Below are 21,116 nucleotides of genomic sequence, written 5' to 3' on the forward strand. Positions count from 1 at the left end.
TCGATCAAAAATTCTGAAACACACACCTTAAAAAAAAGAAAAATGGCCCATGAGAAAAGACAGAGCAAGCAACAGAACCAGACATGACACAAATGTTGGAAGTATTAGTAATTTTTTTTTGGGGGGCTGCACCCATGCAGCATGCGGGATCTTAGCTCCCCAACCAGGGATTGAACCTGTGCCCCCTGCAGTGGAAGTACAGAGCCTTAACCACTGGACCGCCAGGGAAGTCCCCAGTCAGTAATTTTAAAATAACTATGACTAATATGTTAAAGTATCTAGCTGGAAAAGGTAGACAAAGTACATAAACAGATAGAGAATGTCAACAGATACATGGAAATTCAGCTAAATGGAAATGATAAAATTTATCAGAGGAGAAATTTCTTCATTAGACTTAAAACAGCTGAGGAAAGAAACAGTACAGTTCAAGATAAATGAAATGAAGAGAAAATTTTCTCATTAAAACACAAAGAGACGGACTTCCCTGGTGGCACAGTGGTTAAGAATCCGCCTGCCAATGCAGGGGACATGTGTTCGAGCCCTGGTCCGGGAGGATCCCACATGCCGTGAAGCAACTAAGCCCGTGCGCCACAACTACTGAGCCTGTGCTCTAGAGCCCGTGAGCCACAACTACTGATGCTGCGTGCCACTACTACTGAAGCCTGCACACCTAGAGCCTGTGCTCCACAACAAGAGAAGTGATCGCAATGAGAAACCCACGCACCACAACGAAGAGTAGCCCCGCTCGCCGCAAGTAGAGAAAGCCCACACCCAGCAATGAAGACCCAATGAAGCCAAAACTAAAAATTAATTAATTTTTAAAAATCACTAAAGAAACTGCCACGAAGTGAGCAAAAGTTTAAAAAAAAACAGAATCAAGCATACAAGACCAATACAATATCAAACAGTCTAACATCGTGTAACTGGAGTCTCAAAGAGAGGAGAGGGAGAGGCAGAGAAATATTTGAAGTGATAATGGCTGGGAATTTTATAAAATAAGGAAGACATCAAAGTACACATCCAAGACCTTCATAGAATCCCAAGAGGGATAAATACCAAACAAGACACAGACAGCTACACCAAAACCAAACTGCTTCAAATCAAGAATAAAGAAAAAAAATAAGTACAAAGGTAAGAATTGCACAGTCTTCAGAAACTGTGCAGGCCAGAATACGATGGAGTGGCATCTCTTAAGCACTGAAAAATAAAAAAATCAAGAGAGATTTTTAGAATTCTATTCCCAGTGAAAATACCTTCCAAAAGTAAAGGTGAAATACACGTTTTTTAAAAGACAAACAAAAGCTGGGGGAACTCATTGCCATATACGAATTTTAATACCAACAGGAGCTGTACAAAGAAATGAGTACCAGAAATGGTAAAAATTAAGGTAAATAGACAAGATTTTGGTTTTTTACTTTGAATTGCTTGAAAAGGTCACTGAAGTAGAGAAAAGCAGAAACAATAGATCGTGGGCTTTATAACCTATGTATAGGGAAAATATATGACAATAAGAGCGCAGGGAATGGAGGGAGGAGCTGGAAATACACTGCTATAAGGTTCTTAGACTGTACATGAAGTGCTGCAATGTTACCTGAAGTTAGACAAGTTAAAGATGTACATTGCAAACTGTAGGGCAACCACTAAAAAGTTAAAGAGGAACAACTAATAAGCAAGTAGTGTAAAATATACTGATTCCTGAGCCCCAGACTAAGAGATTCTGATCTAGTTAGTCTGAGGCAAAGTCCAGGCATCTGTCCTTTTTAAAAAAATCCCCAGGGGTCTAGTTGTGCCCGGCTAGTCTAATACTGAGAACTGCAGAAGAGGATCCTTAAAAAACTTTAAATTTCATAGGGTAGGAAGAAGAAAAACAACAATAATATAAATGTTTATCGTTTACAAAACATAGTCCTCTGGGTCCTCACAGCAATGCCCAGTATGGGTGTTTCAGGGATTTTCCCATTTTACAGGTAGGGAATTTGAAGTTGCATGAGATTAACCTGTAACTTGTCCAGAATTACTCAGAAAGTCTGTGGTGAAAGATGAATTAGGTATCAGCCCCGGGACCAGTGCCAAGAGTAGGGTGACTCCAGTGAGACACCTAGGGCACAATGTTTAAGGAGGCTCTCACTCTTGGGGTAATGTTAGTGCAGGGTCAGCAGTCCACGTAGGACTTTGAACCCTCGTGCCCTCACCTGTCTCACTCAGTCCCTGCTCCTGATGCTTGGTTAGTACTCTTTCTAGCACTTCCCAGGTGTCTCTGACAGACTCTGTCATCCAGCTACCATCTGTCACTCTGTGCTACTCCTCTACACCCCATCAGGGGTGATGACAGGTAGGGCGGGGCAGTTACACTCATTTAGCTGCTTCCAATCCCTTTCACTTTATCCTCTGCACCGACCGCTTCCGACTGCCGTCAGTGGAAGGATGGCTGACATACCACGTTCACTCAAAATATATGATGAATTAGCCCAGCAGGGTAGAGAGAAAGGTGCTAACAAGGTGACAAAGCTCCTTACTTTCAGCAGACATCTGTTACCTTCCAAGGAGCACCGCCCCTTGAGGTAGTGGCCCTGTGTAACTCTGTGGAAACTTTTACAAAGCTCTGCTTTGTGGACTTGGTCGGGGGTGGGGAGGTTGTCCTTTAGTATCTTCCAAAAAAGCAAATCTTGATGCTTTGAAGATAAACTTGATTTTCGAAAAGAGGCAAAATTCAATTACTTCCAAGCCTGGGAACAGCGCACTGGATCATCTTATTTTTTGTTCAAAAACAAGAAGTGAAGTAAATAATGTGAGTCATTTTCTTGTGTAACTGACAAGTTAATTACAGAGTACAGCTTACCATGGTAGAAGTGACATTTTGAAGGCCATCACTTACTTTGATGCATATATTTTTGTGTTGGCAAAACGTATCAGTCTTATTGCCTTACCTACCTGATATTTGGGAAACCTGAAAAAAGAACCACATCTCCTAAGAAAGGGTAGAGTTAATACACTATAGCTTTCACACGGAAAATGATACACTTCTTATTTAATCATCCAATAGTAAATTTTATTAAATAAATTTACTAGCTTAATTGTTTAATTAAATGGCTTTTAAATATTTACTTATTTTAGTTATTTATTTATTTTTATTATTTTTGGCTGTGTTGGGTCTTGGGCAGAGCTTGGGCTTCTCTCTAGTTGTGGCGTGTGCGTTTTCTCTCTCTAGTTGTGGTGCTCGGGCACGTGGCTCTGGAGCTGTGGGATCTTAGTTCCCCGACCAGGGATTGAACTTGTGTTCCCTGCATTGGGAGGTGGATTCTTTACCACTGGACCACAAGGGAAGTCTCAATTAAATGGTTCAATTAAAAGTTCTTCAGATTCCCCACTATTCATTGACCATATGCAGTAAAGAAAATAATTTACTAAATTTTTTAAAAATTTCAACAATAACCCCAATGTGGAATTCATTTTGGCCCACTGCTGTAAATATATGCTTAATGGCTCATGCACAGCTGCTAAGATAAAATCTAAACTTCATTTTACAATAACTGCTAACAGCTGTAAGCCTGTGTAGGTTGGGGACAAGCTGGCTCTTATTACAACATTGATTTTAGATATCAGTGCTGCACAACAAAAACTGTAACACCAGGTGCCCTGCCAATCACAGCTGGAAAAGTCAAACACCATTCCCTCATGAATGGTACTGCATAGCCCTTGCTGATGGGCTGCAGTAAATATTTGGAAATTTGCCTCACCATGCACACCCTGTTGATGTTAATGAGTCCAGGAAGTCAACTGTATTCCAGGCTTTGAAAATGCTCCACTGTATTTTTAATCATTAATCCTCCTTTTCATCAATAACCCACTCACTACATAATCTCTCAGCACTCACTTTATGAAGTGACAGAGTCTGTATCCACGTCTAACTTCCGTCCATTGAGTAAAAGGCACAACATCTGTGTATGTTCACAGAAGAAGTCTTTCAACTATTAGAAACAGCTATCCCAACTGCTCTCCAACCCCAGGTTGTTTCCTTTCCAAGTTAAACACTGCTGTTTCCTTCACTGTTCACCATATGAAATGGTTTCACAATTGTCTATCTTGGTTGAAACCCTATGTGTATGCTCTAATATTCGAAATGTGACTTCAGAGAAACAGAGAGAGAGATTATGTAGGCTCTTTCCACGATGCAGGTAAAACCATATTTCATTTATCTTCAGGGAATCCAGCTACATAACATGATTCCAAATCTCTCATGTAAGATCATCATTGTGTGTGACCTCAACCATGGACACCATGGACCACAGGAAAAGAACTGCTTAAACAGAATAAAAGGACTTCCCTGATGGCGCAATGGTTAAGAATCCACCTGCCAATGCAGGGGGCACGGGTTCGAGCCCTGGTCCGGGAAGATCCCATATGCCACGGAGCAGCTAAGCCCTTTCACAACAACTACTAAACCCACGTGCCACAACTACTGAAGCCCATGTGCCTAGAGCCTGTGCTCCGCAACAAAGAGAAGCTACTGCAGCGAGAAGCCCGCACTCAGCAACGCAGACCCAATGCAGCCAAAATTTAATTAATTAATTAATTAAAAAATAGAATAAAAGTTCCACTGAGTGTTTCAACAAACTGAAAAGACTAACCAACATAATCCATCATGAGTTTATTTTAATCTCTCTGTTTCAACAAAGGTACCTCTGTATGTCTTCTGAAATTTTACGTTCCTAGAGAGAATGGTCAATTTCCAAATAGCTATTGCTGGGCAGTATCGTAACAAATAACAGATAACAAACAGATCCTTCACACATTTTTGATGATACTAAGTTTTTGTTCCTGAAGCTCAACAACTTTTCAAATGTATTCTCCTGTAAGTCAATCACAGCCTTTATTTGCTTATCTAAGTTGTACTATCAAATATTATATGACTAATTTAGACAAGTTGCGAGGTCCTTTGAAATTTTCAAGTAGGAAGACAAACGTTTCTTTTACCTAATTTATTAGGAATTGATTTTTATGGAGACTGAATTACCATGCAATAAACAGTATTCTAAAGCGTGATAATAATTCTGAGACTGTTTGCTCCACAAATGCTGCAAATTCCAAGGCAAAATGTCAATGCCTATCAAATTATCTGAAGATACCTCAAAACACATTCCCTGTGTACAGAATTTTAACTTTTTAAAAAATTGTTTAATTTCTCAGAAAATTTTTAAAACTGACTTAATACCTTTCCAAATTAAGATGTAGCTATACAATGACCCGGTAAAGCATTCTGCTGCCTATTATGATAACATCACCTAGAATTCATCATTTGGATTTGTTCTCTGGGACATCTTGCCAACAAGGCTAATATGTCCAGTCTGATCCACTTAGGTTTTTGTCTGGTGCCTCTGGTGTCCCAAAACACACTTCAGGTGTTGGCCATCTAGCGTTAGGCATTCTGTGTGGGACTGAGGAAACTAACGTCATTGATAGGAGTATAGTTTTGGCCAAGAAGCTTCACTATGTTTCATGGCCAAGGGCGGTGCACATTATTGCAGATAGTTTCCTGGTGTCTGGCAATGGCTATAAAGAAGGCCAGGTAAAAATGGAACTTCACATCAGAGGTCACCTAGCAAGATACTGAAAATGCCCGCGGACACTGGTTCATGGCCTCCTTGCTCTACAGGAAGGGCAGCACATGGCTGTCTTACCTAGCAGTCCTCTTTGAGCTGGGAGAACAACTAGGGAGCAGATCTATTAATGCTACCATTTGCTATATACAGCCCTGATGGTTTAAAGACCATCTATACCTTAAGAGTCAATTTCAAATCTGTGATATTCAATCCTTCACTTGTATATTTTCCTTTCAATGAATCCAAGTGTCGAATAAGACAAATGTTTTAGACAAGATATTTTTAGATCCAGATGCAAATGTATTTGAAATGCTTACATCTTAAGAATTCAATGTGAACCTGAAAATTTCAAGGAGAGAAAAAATATGCAGGTGTACTATGAACATACACAAAATAAACAGTAAGGAAAAGATCAGATTTTGCTCTCACATGTGCAGTGAAGTTTCTCCTTTCCTCATGACCTTTGTTTATTCTAATGGAAATTTTTGCCAAATGCCATATAACCAAAAGGTTTGAACATAAAGAAGACTGGAATTTTTTGGTATCTCTGATTTATGATTTTATATCTATAGGATTAAAAAGACTTCTGTAGAGAAATAAAAGCTGAAGCAGTTCATTAAAGGGGGAAATGTGATTTCTGGAACTATATTTCATTTTAAACTGTTAGGAACAGGATAAAAATCTCACGCTTAAATAAATGAAAAGTTACCAAATGTTTCTGATGTCAGCTTGAGGACTTTTAATTCTACTTATCTCTTGCCCATGTTTTAATAAGAACATGGGACCATTCAATTCTTCCCTTTATAGACACAGAATAAAATACCTTTATGTCAGGAAATTGGCCCAGATAGGTGTCCAGTGTCAGCAAGGACCCATCCACTAGTTTTTGATGGAAGTCTTCCCACAGCACATCACATTTCTGAGAGAAAAAGAGAAATAAAGAGACAACTGCAGAATGATTTTAATTGGATCACTTTCACCAACTTCTAAAAAACCTGAAACTATAAAATTAAATAAGTTCTACTTCCCTGGCTAGTAAATGCTAGAAAAGTGTGGATTATTTAAGAATACAGTAATTTGGCTACCAGTTCTAATTTATAACATAGGCTACCTAAGGGCTCAGCTCATTTAAAAATGTGTTTCTGATTCCGAATTACTAAAGAATGTAGAAACTTCAAAAGGTCCCCCGATTCCTATAAATGGACTTTGGGGCTAGGAGTCTGAGAAGAATTCCACCAAGACAGTTTGCTTCTGAAGCAATCCATGAAATTAGAAACCACTCCAGACAACAAACCGCAGCTGAAGCCTCCACACGGACAGCAGAAAATTTAGTCATACTGGGAAGGGCCCTACCATTTATGGAATATCAGTTGTCATGAACACAATGAGTATTAGATATTATTATTATTGTTACTCCTATTACTGTCAAGGCATTGGGTTAAAAGCTGTATGTGTCTCTGTGTGTGTGTGTGTGATTTAATTCTCACAATAGCCTTATGAAGAAAGTCTCATTGTTGCCATTATACAGAAGATGATGCTGAAATACAGAGATGTTACATAGTTTGGCTAAGGTCATGCAGCTGGTATATGACAGACTCTGGTTTCAACCCCTGAATTTGAAGCCCATTATCTGTCGATGACACCAGGCTGCCTCACCAGAACAGAGTTCATATCCTAGCTGTGTGACTTTGGAAAACTGAACGTTCCTGAGTTTCAATTTCTCCAAGTATGTGCGTTGACAACATAAACTTGCTTCACAGAATCCCAGGCACCTGCGCAAGAACGTCATTCCATATTCCTCCCGTTACTACATCTGGCATCTCCTGACAATGTCTACCCTTTCTTTTTTCTTAGCAATAGAACGTCCAGTTTTAGCCGGGCACACGGCTGCCTAGGATACAGACCATACTTCCCAGCCTCCACGGCAGCCAAGTGTAGCCATGAGACTAAATTCTGACAATGGGATGGACTTTCAGGAAGTGGCCCTAAAAGGAGGCTTGTCCTCCAAGCTTCCTCCTTCTTGCTGACTGGAAGACAAAAATGAGAGCTGATAGCCAGAGCTCAGAGTCATCTTGAACGTGGAGGTGGCAGCAGGGATGCAAAGACAGGCCCCTGATGCTCGTGGGTCCCCCATACCACACCTGGCCTGCCAACCTCCGAGGTCGGTTATGGGAGAGAAGCTTCTCTCTTGTTGAAAACCACTTTTTAATGGTTGATTTGCTTCTCTTTTTCACACGTTAAAACCCAATTCTAATTGTCATAGATCCTTATTAAGAATTTTATGCAAACAGGGACTTCCCTGGTGGTGCAGTGGATAAGACTCCGTGCTCCCAATGCAGGGGGCCCGGGTTCGATCCCAGGTCAGGGAACTAGATCTCACATGCAAGCCATGACTAAGAGTTCGCATGTCACAACTAAGGAGCCCATGTGCTGCAACTAAGGAGCCCGCCTGCTGTATCTAAGACCTGGCGCAACCGAATAAATAAATAAATTAATTAATTTAAAAAAAGAATTTTATGCAAACAAAAAAACTTAAGTCCACCGTACAAAGAGGCTTATCTTATGATCTGAGCAGACCCCCTGGACATGCAGTGTCAGGTGCTTCACCACTGAAAGATTCCCTAAATCCTGGCAGCCACAAGGATCAAGGTAGGACAGTAGCTGTTTCCTTAGGAATCAAGGTCAACAGTGGCATTTGCCACACACAGAATTGTAACGTGGTGTTCTGAAAAGCCATTCACACAAGTTTCTAACCATTCCCTTAAAAATTCTTCTTTTCACAATGAATTTTTAATTATACACCTCTAATTGGAAATTTACAAAATGAGTTAAGCCTTTAACAACACGCTGTTGAAACACAGTGTCTTTATATTTAAGAAATGTGAGAAGATGCCATTCCTCAAAACTGCATTGGAAAATGGTGTGTGGAGGCTAGTTTTGCCTAATTCACATACTGAAAGTTTTCGAAAGAGGTAACAGAGCTCACAATGAGCTTTCTTCATAAATAGATCTCAGTTTCTATCATAGTCATAACTGTGGGGATGTCAGAATTTTGGGGAAGCAGCCCAGGAAAGATGTTAACCCATCTTTCCAAAGGCTGCATAGATGATCGGCATGTCATGTACCAGACCCTTCCCTGAGTTGTGGCGGCCATATGTCTTAACTCTCCTGTGCCTCATGAGAAGCAACGAGCTCCCATGAAGTGGGCATGATGACCAACCATTCTTTGTTTTAACAAAGAGCTCGGACATGAGAAAACCCGGCTGCAGGCTTCCTAAAGTCAGTAATAATCACACACACTGTACACTAGGTCGAGGATGTGAATACACTCGACTTTAAGTGTGTTTTAGGAGATACAACTATTATTCTCACTTCGCCGATAAGGAAACTAAAGCCCAAGAAGATTAAAGAACTCATCTGATGTCACATCCCATTCCACTTTCTTCAAAGCAACAATGACCACTTTCTCACTTCCCAGAGCCAGACAGCCCTGAGCTAGACGGTGCATTTCAGGTGTTAAGACATGTCTAAGGACGAAGCCTTTCATTAGTTAAATTCCTATTAGCAGGCCCTGTCCTCAGCCCTGCAGACCAGCGAAGGGACCATCTAGTGGTAAAGTGAATGGGATGCTCTTCCCAGATCCCGTGCCTGCTTTCAAGGAGGGATGGGGAAGAAGGTGCAGTACATAAAATCAGGCCATGAGCCAGTTCTCCTACTGGAATGGGCTAAGAAGTGTAGTAAAGGACAGACAAGTGCTATTCTTATGTTGAACAAAACCAATCTTTAAGCCACAGCTTTCTACCCAAGTGGCTTTATTGTCATGTTCACTCCTCACTGCAAGTTTGGGTTGATCTGGATGGTGGAACTGCACAGTGCCTTCTGGGTACACAGTGCCCCTTCATGATTAGGGCCATGAAGCGGTGAGAGGGGGTCAGGGGATAGGCTGAGTGAGCAGGACATGGTGGGAACCTCACAGAAGTCACCCTGGGGCCTCTCACGTGCTGTGACCAGCTCTCACCTCGCCAACCATTTTCACGTCTTCGCGCCCGTACCAGTCGGCCTCATAGACTTCATGCAGCGACTCGGTGAGCTTCATGGAAGCCTCTTGCATGCCTAGCATTGGAGAAAAACAACTCCTGTTAGAGAGAGGTACGTGAGGAGTCTCTTCCTCCTTTCCCTACTTTTCAAAGTGAGAGGAAAAATCTTGAATACTTGCTAATTGTTTAAGGAAAACCTGGGCAGGCACAATTGCTCTTTGCACCTGTAGTCCTGATTCTGATTACAGTGTGCATTTTCTAGTATTTTCAGGATAAAGATACATGCTGGGTCTTGAAAAAAATCAACAAGGTGTTCTAGTCTAAAAACACCAATAATAATATGTCCTATTATGTGTGCTGTCACTTGCTAAATGGCATGAAACCGTAAATGTATGGGACACCTAGAATACTTACCTATAAAACTAAAGAGTTCTAAAACAACTAATACCAAATGACTTTAAATATTAGAAATAAAGCATCTGGCGGGGGGGAAGCAGATAGAAGCAAAATCTATAGGATTTTCAGGCATCACTGAAAGGGCTTTAAGTGGCCTAAAAATTTTCAAAAGAAACAAGAAGTTGTTCTTTTTCCAATATTACTAAAAGCTTATACATACAGTTTTAAGTCAGAACTCTCAGAAAGCTTAGCGTTTTTAAGTCTATGGGTATTTTCAGAATTTTCATTAAGGTACAATTTGGTATGTTACAAAAATATGGTTATTAATAATAGGAAAGATAAAAAGTTCCCCAGTGCAACATGGTGATACAAAGTATCACAAAGTCTTTTCCAGACTCCCTCTGCCCTCCTTCAAAACATGGAGGGTAAAGTGTGGATTGCCGTGGAGACAGCTCAGGGCTGGGGACAGAACAAGGTGGAGTCTTTGGCTGGCGACTTGGAGAAGCGCCTCTTTGGCACCAGACTCTCCCTCACAGCTGGAAGGTGAGACCTGACCGAGTTGGTGTCCTGGTCTTTGTCACTAGGGGATATGAAAAGGGGCTGGATAGAAGGAGAGGAGAGAAAAACCATAGCGCTGCCATTAAAAATAAAAGACACATAAACTTAAGGCCAATGAATCAAAGAGGGAAATTTTTTTGTTAAACTGAAAGCTGCAACACTCTAGACTCACCCACATGCTTGCTGAATTTAAGACAGTCAGTTCTGGGTTCAACAATGAGAGAAAAGGACAAAATAAAAGAAGATGGCTGAGGAGTTTGAGGTTTTTGAGCACAAGATGCCTGTTCTCCTTGCTTGGCCCTTGAAATAAACCTTTCTCTGCTCTACAAAATAAAAAATGAAAAGAAGATGTCTGAAATGATCAAAGTATTCGCTCAAAGAGTCACACAATGGAATATTACTTAGCCACAAAAAAGAATGAAATAACACCATTTGCAGCAACATGGATGGACTTAGAGATTATCATACTAAGTGAAGTAAGTCAGACAGAGAATTTCATATGATATCGCTTATAAAATGATACCAATGAATTTATTTACAAAACAGAAATAGAGTCATAGACATAGAAAACAAACTTATGGTTACCAAAGGGGAAAAGGGTCGGGGAGGGATAAATTAGGAGTTTGGGATTAAAATACACACACTACTATATATAAAATAGGACCTACTGTATAGCACAGGGAACTATACTCAATATCTTATAATAACCTATAATGGAAAAGAATCTAAAAAAAGTATATATATTTATATATATATTATATATATAAAGTATATATATTTATATATATATATATATCACATTGCTGTACCCCTGAAACTAACACATTGTAAATCAACTATATATCAATACCAATTAAAAAAAATAAAATAAAATACTAGTCCCACCCCACAAATCTCTCCCCACTAATCTCAATATCTGCCTTATCATCTACCACATCCGTGGCTGCACTTGGATCGGACTCAGTGCAGGGGGCTGGACAGCGGCCGGCTGGCAGAGATGCAGCACACACCCTGATCACTCTCCCTGCCCTCCGTCACCAGCCTCATTTCTTTGCCTTGAATATCCCGAGACTAGAAACCAACGCCAGAGCCTCTCTGTCCCCCTACAGTGGCAGGGCTGCAGGTACAGCCGGTCCCCACAAGTCACATGCAGTCCAGGGCCATGCTTCCTGCTAACCCTGCTACCATCCCTCGCCCCCTCCAGCTAGAAGGCTTGTGTGTAAGTCTGTGAGCATCCAGCTCTTGGGACATACTCTCCCCTGGGATGAAATCAGCTGCAAGGTCTCAAGCTCACTCTATCTAACAACTCTTCCTAGAAAGCTGTAGGACGTGGGAGGCACTTATTCCTAGTTTCCAGCATAAGGGCAGACACATTTGTTCCTTGTATATTCTGATTATCATTTCAATGGGAATTGGGGAGTGGGTGGAATGGAACACCTGTGCTCGAGTACCCATCCTGCCAGAAAGCCAAATGGCTGTATAATTAACACTCAATCTTGTTACTCTTGAATTCCAAGAACAACCCGTGCTTGGTAACATGCAGTAAACAACTCATACACATTACCTTTGATAGCTGCTAAATATCCTCGGAGTTCTCGCTGAAGTCTGGTACCCTCTGCCTGAAAACACACAAACACAGAGATGCTAAGCATCTTGTCTGTATCTTGCATGCAAACATGTACAAAGCAATAAGTCTCGAGTTATTTTCTCCAGGAGCTCATTCTTGAAAGAACATAAATATGTGGACACAGACTAAACAAGATGCCCAAGACTAAACAAGATATTTACAAAGATTTTACTCAGCCTAAAAAGGAAAAGGAGAGGGACTTCCCTGGTGATCCAGTGGGTAAGACTCCACACTCCCAATGTAGGGGGCCCGGGTTTGATCCCTGGTCGGGCAACTAGATCCCGCATGCATGCCGCAACTAAGACCCGGCACAGCCAAAAACAATAAATAAATATTTTTAAAGAAAGAAAAGAAAAGGAGAAGGCAAGTAAGACTTTGCTTAGAAACTGTGACCCATCATACAGCAGTTCAATACATTCAAGAGCTACTAAGTCTCTAAATTTTGACATGTAGGTTACAACGGTTGGAAACTGATCATCACCGTTCACTGTTTAATATGGTAGCTACTAGCCCCAAGTGGACAGAGATTTAGTGCCCAAAAACATATATATCTCATTAATATATTCTACATTGACTGTATATTAATACAATATTTTGGATATACTGAGTTAGATAAACTATATTGACTCATTTCATCTCTTTCTTTTCGTTTTTTAAAAATTAAAGTATAGGTTTTCCCTGGTGGCGCAGTGGTTGAGAGTCCGCCTGCCGATGCAGGAGACGCGGGTTCGTGCCCCGGTCCAGGAAGATCCCACATGCCGCGGAGCGGCTGGGCCCGTGAGCCATGGCCGCTGAGCCTGCATGTCTGGAACCTGTGCTCCGCAACGGGAGAGGCCACAACAGTGAGAGGCCCGCGTACCAAAAAAAATTAAAAAAATTAAAGTATAGTTGATTTATAATACTGTGTTAGTTTCAGGTGTACAGCATCTTTCACTTCTTAAAATACATTAGAAAATTTTAAATTATGAATGTGGTTTGCATTGTGTTTCTATTGGACATCACCAAATTAGAGAAATTGTTCAACTGTAAATGTTGGCCCATGAACATTTGTTTTGGTTTGGATTGCACTTAGAAACTCTAAGACTCTGAGAGTAGGAGTAGATTTTAGTCCGGAGTTCCCTCAGGAAATGTTGATGGTAGCGTGGAGAAGTGAAGCAGGTAAGGAAAGAGAGCCAACGCAGGGTGCATTAGCAAGCAAGCTTCTGCAGTGGGCAGCCCCGCCTTAACCCTGCTGGGGAACTCTGGGAGACAGACTCAAACACCCTATAGACATCCTAACCGAAGGGCAAGGGAGCTGGGGCATTTATGCATCAACTCCTGCTAATCATTGGCTGAGGGCTGCTTCTGGGGGATATTAATTCCCCATTATGTCCAATGTAGGGACAGATAGGTCTCAGGAACCACAGAAAGCCCTCGGGCAAAGAGCTCTGATGCTGGAAGCTGCAAGTCAGTCTAGTGGGCTCAGAAAAGGTAGGTGCTAGGGGCATACAGCTGGCACCTACAGTGTTGCCTATGATACTGCAACTGAACACATTAAAAATATATGCATTTTAATTGCATAATCATTTAACAAAAGTGAAGAGAGCTAGCATACAGAATGACTCCACCTTGAAGATTAATACTATAGCAACTGTTTTATAACTCTAACTTGATAGTTAATAATACACCCACTAATATAGCAACTATAATAGTCACATTCAACGAGCATTTGCTAGTATTTACCAAAAAGGGAGAGGGGATGAAGGCAAAAAAACACTTATGTCCTTCAGGGACTTCCCTGGTGGTCCAGTGGTAAAGAATCCACCCTGTAATGCAGGGGATGCAGGTTCGATCCCTGGTCAGGGAACTAAGATCTCACATGCTGCGGGGCAACTAAGCCTGCACGCCACAACTACTGAGCTTGCGCGCCTCAACTAGAGAGCCTGCGTGCCACAAACTACAGAGCCCACGTGCCCTGGAGCCTGTGTGCCACAACTAGAGAAGGGAAAACCCGCAGGCCACAACTAGAAAGAAGCCTGCACGCCACAATGAAAGATCCCGCGTGCTCCAACTAAGACCCGATGCAGCCAAAAATAAATTAATTAATTAAAAAAAAGAAAACTAAACTCTTAAAAAAAAGCCTTTCAATAAATTATAATCTAGTAGAGGAACTAAAATATCTATACGAAAAATTGCATTGCAAAGCAGATTATACTTAACTCTGAAACACCATCCAAACACAACGCAAAGCCAAAATGCCCAGCACATTTAAAAATAGATAGTGATTAATATAAATAAACTCTGGGGACTTCCCTGGTGGTCCAGTGGCTAAGGCTCCGTGCTCCCAATGCAGGGGGCCCAAGTTCGATCCCTCGCCAGGGACCTAGATTCCACATGCTGCAACTAAAGAGTGCGCATGCCGCAACTGAGAAGAGTCTGCATGCCACAACTACAGATCCCAAATGCCTCAACTAAGACCCGGCACAGCCAAATAAATAAAAATAAATATTAAAAAAAATACAAACAAACTTTGAAAAGAAGTGTTTAAGACCATGCTGGACTCCAAAGTAAATTCTGGAAGAGAATATTTTCCTATATCTTATAGTGCAGGTATAGTGACATTATTTCTATAAAGTCTATGTAAAGCTCAGGTGAGGTTTTCTTTACCTGCCTTAAGCTCAGGCTGTTTTTGCAACTCTGTAAATCCAGGTACCACCAGATGAAAGCTTAGGGTTAATTCATTTGTTGGCACATATGAACTTCAACCAGAATGGTGCTATACAGAAAGGCAAAACAGAAATCATCAAAGTTCTAAACAACTGACTCCCTTTCTTGTGGCTCAGCATGGCTTAAAATCAAAACTAAGTTTCCTTTGCCTTGCTGAGCCATTCAGAAATGCAGTGTGAAAGCAAACTACTACAAGCTAGATTAAAAAAAAAAACTAACCATAGTGGATTTCCAAAACATCAAAGTATAGTGTAAAACTGTAGGCAAAGAATGAGGAGAATGAAGAAAAATGCTAATGATAAACACTTGGGCACAGGTAGAAGATATGAAGGATCCAGAGAAGAAACAGGTAGAATCAGGCCAAGGTCCCCAACACGAACAGGAAAAGAATTTGGGGAAAAAAGAAGTCAGTCTTTCCCCTATTGATTATCTATTTTGGGACAGATACTGTGTAAGATTCTGAGTATATAAAAAGCTGAAAAGACATTGTTTGGGGAGATTTAATTATTGTCACATCTACACTGCATCTCCCTACCAGATCTGTTTTGGGGGGAGGATTATGCTTCCTGCCCCATCAACACCAAGCTTGGTTGTGGGACTTGGCTAATGAAATGTGAGTGGAAGAGCCATGTGCTGCTTCTGAGCAGAAGATGTAAGAGCCGTCACACACTCCGACCATTTCCTTTCCCTCTACCATGCGCCCCATAATGTTCCAGATAGGGGTTCCTTCTCCAGCCTGGATCTCAGAGCGAAGGGAAGATGAAATGGGCAGCTACCGTGCACATTTTCATAAGCGAGAAACAAACCTGTTCTTAAAAGCCACCAAGGTATTGGTGACCTACCCTAAACAGCCTGATACAATGGTTCACCATCAAGAGTAGAAATGCAGAAAGACAGAGTAGCCTGAAATCTAACAACAAGCCAATGGAGTTACTGAGCAGAAGAGCATTAAAGGCACTTACAGAAACATTTCAGAAAGGAAATCAAATTGGAAAGATGAAGGACAAAGTGGGTGATTTAGCAAATGGGAGCCTGAGTGGTGGCCAAGCGATTGAAAGAGGTAGAATGGTACTGAGAGAGGAGAGCAGGCCACAATCATTTGTCCCAACAGACGGCAGATCATTGAGAGAGAATAATATGTGAAATCAGACATGTGATTTACCCAGACAGATCTAGATCCAGACCGATCTAAAGCCTACAGCCCTGAAAGGGGTAATTAGGAGGGTCTGACTCCCCTAAGGCCACGTTTTTCAAAATAGGTAAGTGTAGACCTTAGAGGTACTTAATGATTTGTCTAGCACACTTACAGCCACAAAATAAACCTAAAACATCTCGCTGGAATATCAATTTATTGAGATTGGAGGGGGACAAATGGAGAAACCATTATTTCACCACCACTAAGCCACCTGTTAGGATGTAAAGTGAAAAGCTGCATAGAGATGAAACAGAACTTCACAGATGTCTCCTGTTTTCAGATGTCTGCTTAAGACTCTGCTCTACTACTGCTCCTGCCCCTTCCCTGGAAAAGTGCAAGAAGCACTTAGCTCAGGCAGGGCTCACATCTCACCCAGAGGGATGCTTTCCCCTCAGGAAGTAATACAGAGCCAACCACAGTAACTGATGGTTTTGAGTTACCCCGACTGCTCAGAGTACCTGGAAACAGCAGAAGAGTAGGGTGGAAAGGCATTCTTTTCCCAAATACTTACGAAATAAAGCATGTCAAATTAAGCCCACAATTAAGTCACTGCCTTTTCTTTCAAGAAAAGTACAAGAAAGAGAAGGAAATATTCAGGCTCCAATCTATACACTGCATTCATCTAGCCCAAGGGGAACAATAAACATTTAAAAAAATAAAATAAGCATCCCAGAAGAAATGTTTAGATATTATAAGAGTGACAGAAAATTCAAATGATATAATAATGGCTTGAATTCATGAGTTCAATTTAGCCAGATAAACTGGAGGCTAACTTAAATAACTTTATTCTTTTCCAATTATTAAAATTCTTAATTTTCCCCGTGAGTATTAAGGTTCACAAAGCATTCGGTAATGACCATATTGAATTTCGTATAAAATTCTGCCTGAATCAAGCAAAAGCCTCTGGAAAGAAATTTTTCACCTATAATATGCCACACAGTAGCTCTGCACAAAACCTATTGCCTAATAAAATTTACTTAACATCATTACTCTATGTGAATCACAAGTAAGTTTTAAATGAGAAATAACTTCTTATAGCACTGCTCGCATTTCACTGAATCTAAGTGCGTTCCAAATTCCTCTGAAAGTTACCATTTCAGTCCTTCAGCCTTGAATTGTGTATTGTGCATGCGTGTGTGCAGAAAAAAGACTGAAAATTCCACAACCTTGTGAATTTTCCCTTCAATTTCTTAATGTCATTCTCTACAGTATAAAATTATTATTCCAACTCTTGGTCACACTCTCCTCAGGACTTATGGGCAAGTGCATTGCCTACTAATTGCCTACTAATACGCCTCTTTGGAAAATATCTAAGAAGGATTCACTGCCCACAATATCCCTTGCCCTGGCATATAGTATAATAACATGCCCCTGGTGTTAGTCAGAGGTTCTTTATTTTTTCAATTGCATCATTTATCAGTGTCAGGAGCCGCTGCCTCTCAAGCCTAGACGGTCCCCCAGGCCTGGCTTTCTTTCCACACAGCCCAAGGGAGTGGCTTGCTTCTCCTTCCTCATTAAAGCTACCCCCAAACACCCCCTCCCTTGTGTGTCACGCCCTCACAGGGCTGGGGAGAAGGAAACCGTCTCCCCAGTCTTCTGTTTCCTGGATGTTCTGGAAAACAAGCCAGGGTCATTTTGGGTTTCATCATGAAGATATCCAAAATGAATAGGCAAGATGGACCTAGAGATTGTCATACTGAGTGAAGAGAAATACCGTATGCGGAATCTAAAATAAATGATACAAATGGAGAAATGATACAAATGAACGTATTTACAAAACAGAAATGGACTCACAGACTTAGTGAATGAACTTATGGTTACCAGTGGGGGAAGGGTGGAGGGAAGGGATAGTTAGGGAGTTTGGGATTGACATGTACACACTGCTATATTTAAAAAGGATAATCAACAAGGACCTACTGTATAGCACAGGGAATTCTTCTCAACGTTATGTGGCAGCTTAGATGGGAGGGGAGCCCTGGGGGAGAATGGATACATGTATATGTATGGCTGAGTCTCTCTGCTGTGCACCTGAAACTACTGCAACATTGTTAACTGGCTATACTCCAAAATGAAATTTAAAAAATTTTTAAATTAATAGGCAAGCAAAAAGTCTTCATGGTTTTAAAACCTTACAAAGGTCTGAGACTCACTGCCTCTAGTCAAAGAATCCCTTTATTCTCTTGCAGAGTGGTCTCTTGAAGCTGTTGCTTTCTTCCCCTAGTGCTGTGAGCACCTCTCCATGATACCTGCCTCTAAGGACTAGACTGAAGTTTAAAATCTAATTAAATAGCTGGAGAGAGAGTGAAACAGGCACACCACCATGGAAAGTTTCAAATATCTTTGTTACCCAATAGGAAGAAATCACATTCCATACCTAATTAAATGTGTTTCCAAATTGTTCTACATCAGATTGGTCCTCAGGAACACCAATTACTTAATTATTTGTTTATATGTCTTGGGGGGAGGGTGGGGCAGAGGAGGGGGTCGGTTCCCAGATAGGCCTGGCTCCTGGGCAGCTCTCGCTGCTTGTCTCTCTTCAGCACCTAGGACAGCTCCCAGACACATCTTTGGTTCTTGAACATTTAAAGATTTAATCTATGTAGTGTCAAAGGACTAGCTATAAATGCTACCACATCAAGGTTTCCTACTGCACTCTAGTAATAAGTGCAAGGAAGAGTTACAGACAGATTTCCTGCAAGGTAAGCCTGGTTCCTGATAAGAGCTACCACAGACTGACACACAAGAAGAGTGTCTCAAAGTCCTACAGCTATGGCAAACTGTATCTGGGCATTGGGCTTAAAAACAGGGTTGCACCAAACTACGATGAATAACACTTGAAGATTAATGAGTCAAGTCGTTTATTGTTTAGGTACACTGAATTCTGAAACACTAAAAAGATATTAATATTGGTAAATACTTATGTCTAGGACTGCAGGAGCCAATACAGAGGTACGATTTTGTTAGCTTACCTTAGACCCAGTTACGCCTGCCCAAAAGAAAGAAACTGTACTTGAAGCATTGATTTGAATTTGAGATACAACGCATAGAATGAATTGATAAATTTCTAAGGAACTAAACTCAGCACAGCAACCACTGCAAATTCGGAAGCACCATGCCCCATACTACCATGTGCATGACACCCGCGGTCAGGGGCATATACCACGGTGGCCCTGACTGTACTGGCAAAACCAAATCCAGTGCATTTTATTTGCAAGGCTATGCAGGTCTAGCCAAACACCTTAAGGCAGTATGTATTTAATACCTAGTAAACAAGCAATGGCTTGTTGAATTGACTTGTTAAAATATGGTGAATGTAATTTATATTTATAGGTAACTTTGTTTTTAAAAAATAAAAGCAATACCCACAAGACCGAAAATTTTTTTATTAAATATCCTCTTTAACTAAGAAACTGGGTTGATGTTTTAAAAGGAGCCGAGATAGAAGGCCAACAGTATTAACGGACGTATGAAACTTGGATCTGAAGAGATGTAACTTCAAAAACTGTGATTTCACAAAGGTAAGTCCTATCAGCTTGCCTGTGATCATGAACCTATAGAAGTTTCCAGAGTTACATTATTATTTTTGGCCTTTACTGACATTCTTCTCTTGAAAAGGCTAAGTAACACATCAAAATTAAAATTGGCTCAATTTCTCAGAGTTCGGACAGGTTAACTCAATCTTGATGCTAGTATATTTTGTGATCATTTTTGAAGCTGAGGAGAAAATCAGATTATCAAGAAGATTAGATTTAATGGAGTTATTATCAGCAACTTGATGAACAGATGACTAGTAAGTCATAACGTCTGAATCCACTTATGATCAAAGACAACCTTAGGTTGCTCAACACTCCAGGCACTCTTGGTTTACTAAGAAATAGAGCTCTCCCTCTGATAAGCTCGGGTGCCGTTCAATTGGAAGATGAGAGTTTTTCAAAGGTAAAAGCAGCAGGGTCTTAGGCACGTACATTTTTTGCTTCCTTGCTTTGAGCTCTTTGTCGTAATAGGAGCCGTCATTAAGAACCTAGCACTGATTTCATAGCACCATTTCTTTATTTTTAAAATTTTCTTTTGGCACATCTTCGTGCAAAAGATATAAGATAGAGAGGAGACTGGAGTGTATTTTGAAATCACATTTCTGGGCTGATGGCGGCAGCGAGTGGAACATGGAAGGGAGATAGACATCGAAGAGAACATCTCAGCTTCCACAGTTTTATCCAAGATTCATGGCCCAATTTCCAACTATCCTCGTCAGCAACTCCAAGCATACCTATGATCTGAAAACCAAGTCAAATACCTTCTGCCTTTCAACAAAACAAAATTAGAAAGCTAGCTAGTAATTATATGTACCATTTTTCCATATATTTCCCTTAAGCCAACTAACGTGTTTATAGGTGTCTATTCTGATCTTTGGAAAAGCTAACCCATTGTGTGTGCCAGGGGATAGAACTACCTAATTAGAACTGTTAAACTCACCACCACAGCAGGCTGGATATGACTTACAGATATGCTTTATGGCCTTTAGGCAACTGAGTTTGTGAGCCTTGAAAAACCATCCCATTTATTTTTCATTTCGTGTGTGTGTACGAAGAGGCTTGACTTCTAAGCTGCACCAGAGACATTATATACATATCTTTCCAAGCTTTGCTTTAATTCCTAGAGCACAGTAATGAATACAGCGGGGAGGGGGGAAATGACCCAAAAATTAAGAGAAACGCCACAGGAGCTGCCCCTCAACAATGACTCTTCCTGTGACTTACCGTTCAGTGTCCCTTTCTGTGGGTATGGATACCACTCCATTTACAATATTCTATCATGGCCAAATTGGACAGGACTTAAAAGTATTAGAGAAACAACTGCTATGTCAAGTTACAGAGGTGCATTGATGAGTAGGAATGAAGTACCTACCTTGTCTATCATTATTCCAGACATAAAATAACAGCCAGGATGCTTCTGAAACTGCCATTTATGATGTCTGTGTTAGTTCGTTAGGGCCACCA

At 40.9% G+C, this 21,116-nt stretch overlaps 1 protein-coding gene across 2 annotated transcripts in view; it reads right to left on the minus strand.

Annotated features, from left to right (window-relative positions):
* AMPH (amphiphysin) overlaps positions 1 to 21,116 on the minus strand; it is a 191,699-nt gene that overhangs the window by 71,579 nt on the left and 99,004 nt on the right. For both annotated transcript variants that reach the window (XM_049714914.1, XM_049714915.1), the window contains 3 exons: positions 12,156 to 12,206; positions 9,619 to 9,713; positions 6,424 to 6,519 (listed from right to left, as the gene is read on the minus strand). In XM_049714914.1, coding sequence (XP_049570871.1) covers positions 6,424 to 6,519; positions 9,619 to 9,713; positions 12,156 to 12,206 — 242 coding nt within the window. The remainder of the gene's footprint in view (positions 1 to 6,423; positions 6,520 to 9,618; positions 9,714 to 12,155; positions 12,207 to 21,116) is intronic.

Source organism: Orcinus orca, chromosome 9 (genome assembly GCF_937001465.1).
Source record: "Orcinus orca chromosome 9, mOrcOrc1.1, whole genome shotgun sequence".
NCBI classification, from domain to species: domain Eukaryota; kingdom Metazoa; phylum Chordata; class Mammalia; order Artiodactyla; family Delphinidae; genus Orcinus; species Orcinus orca.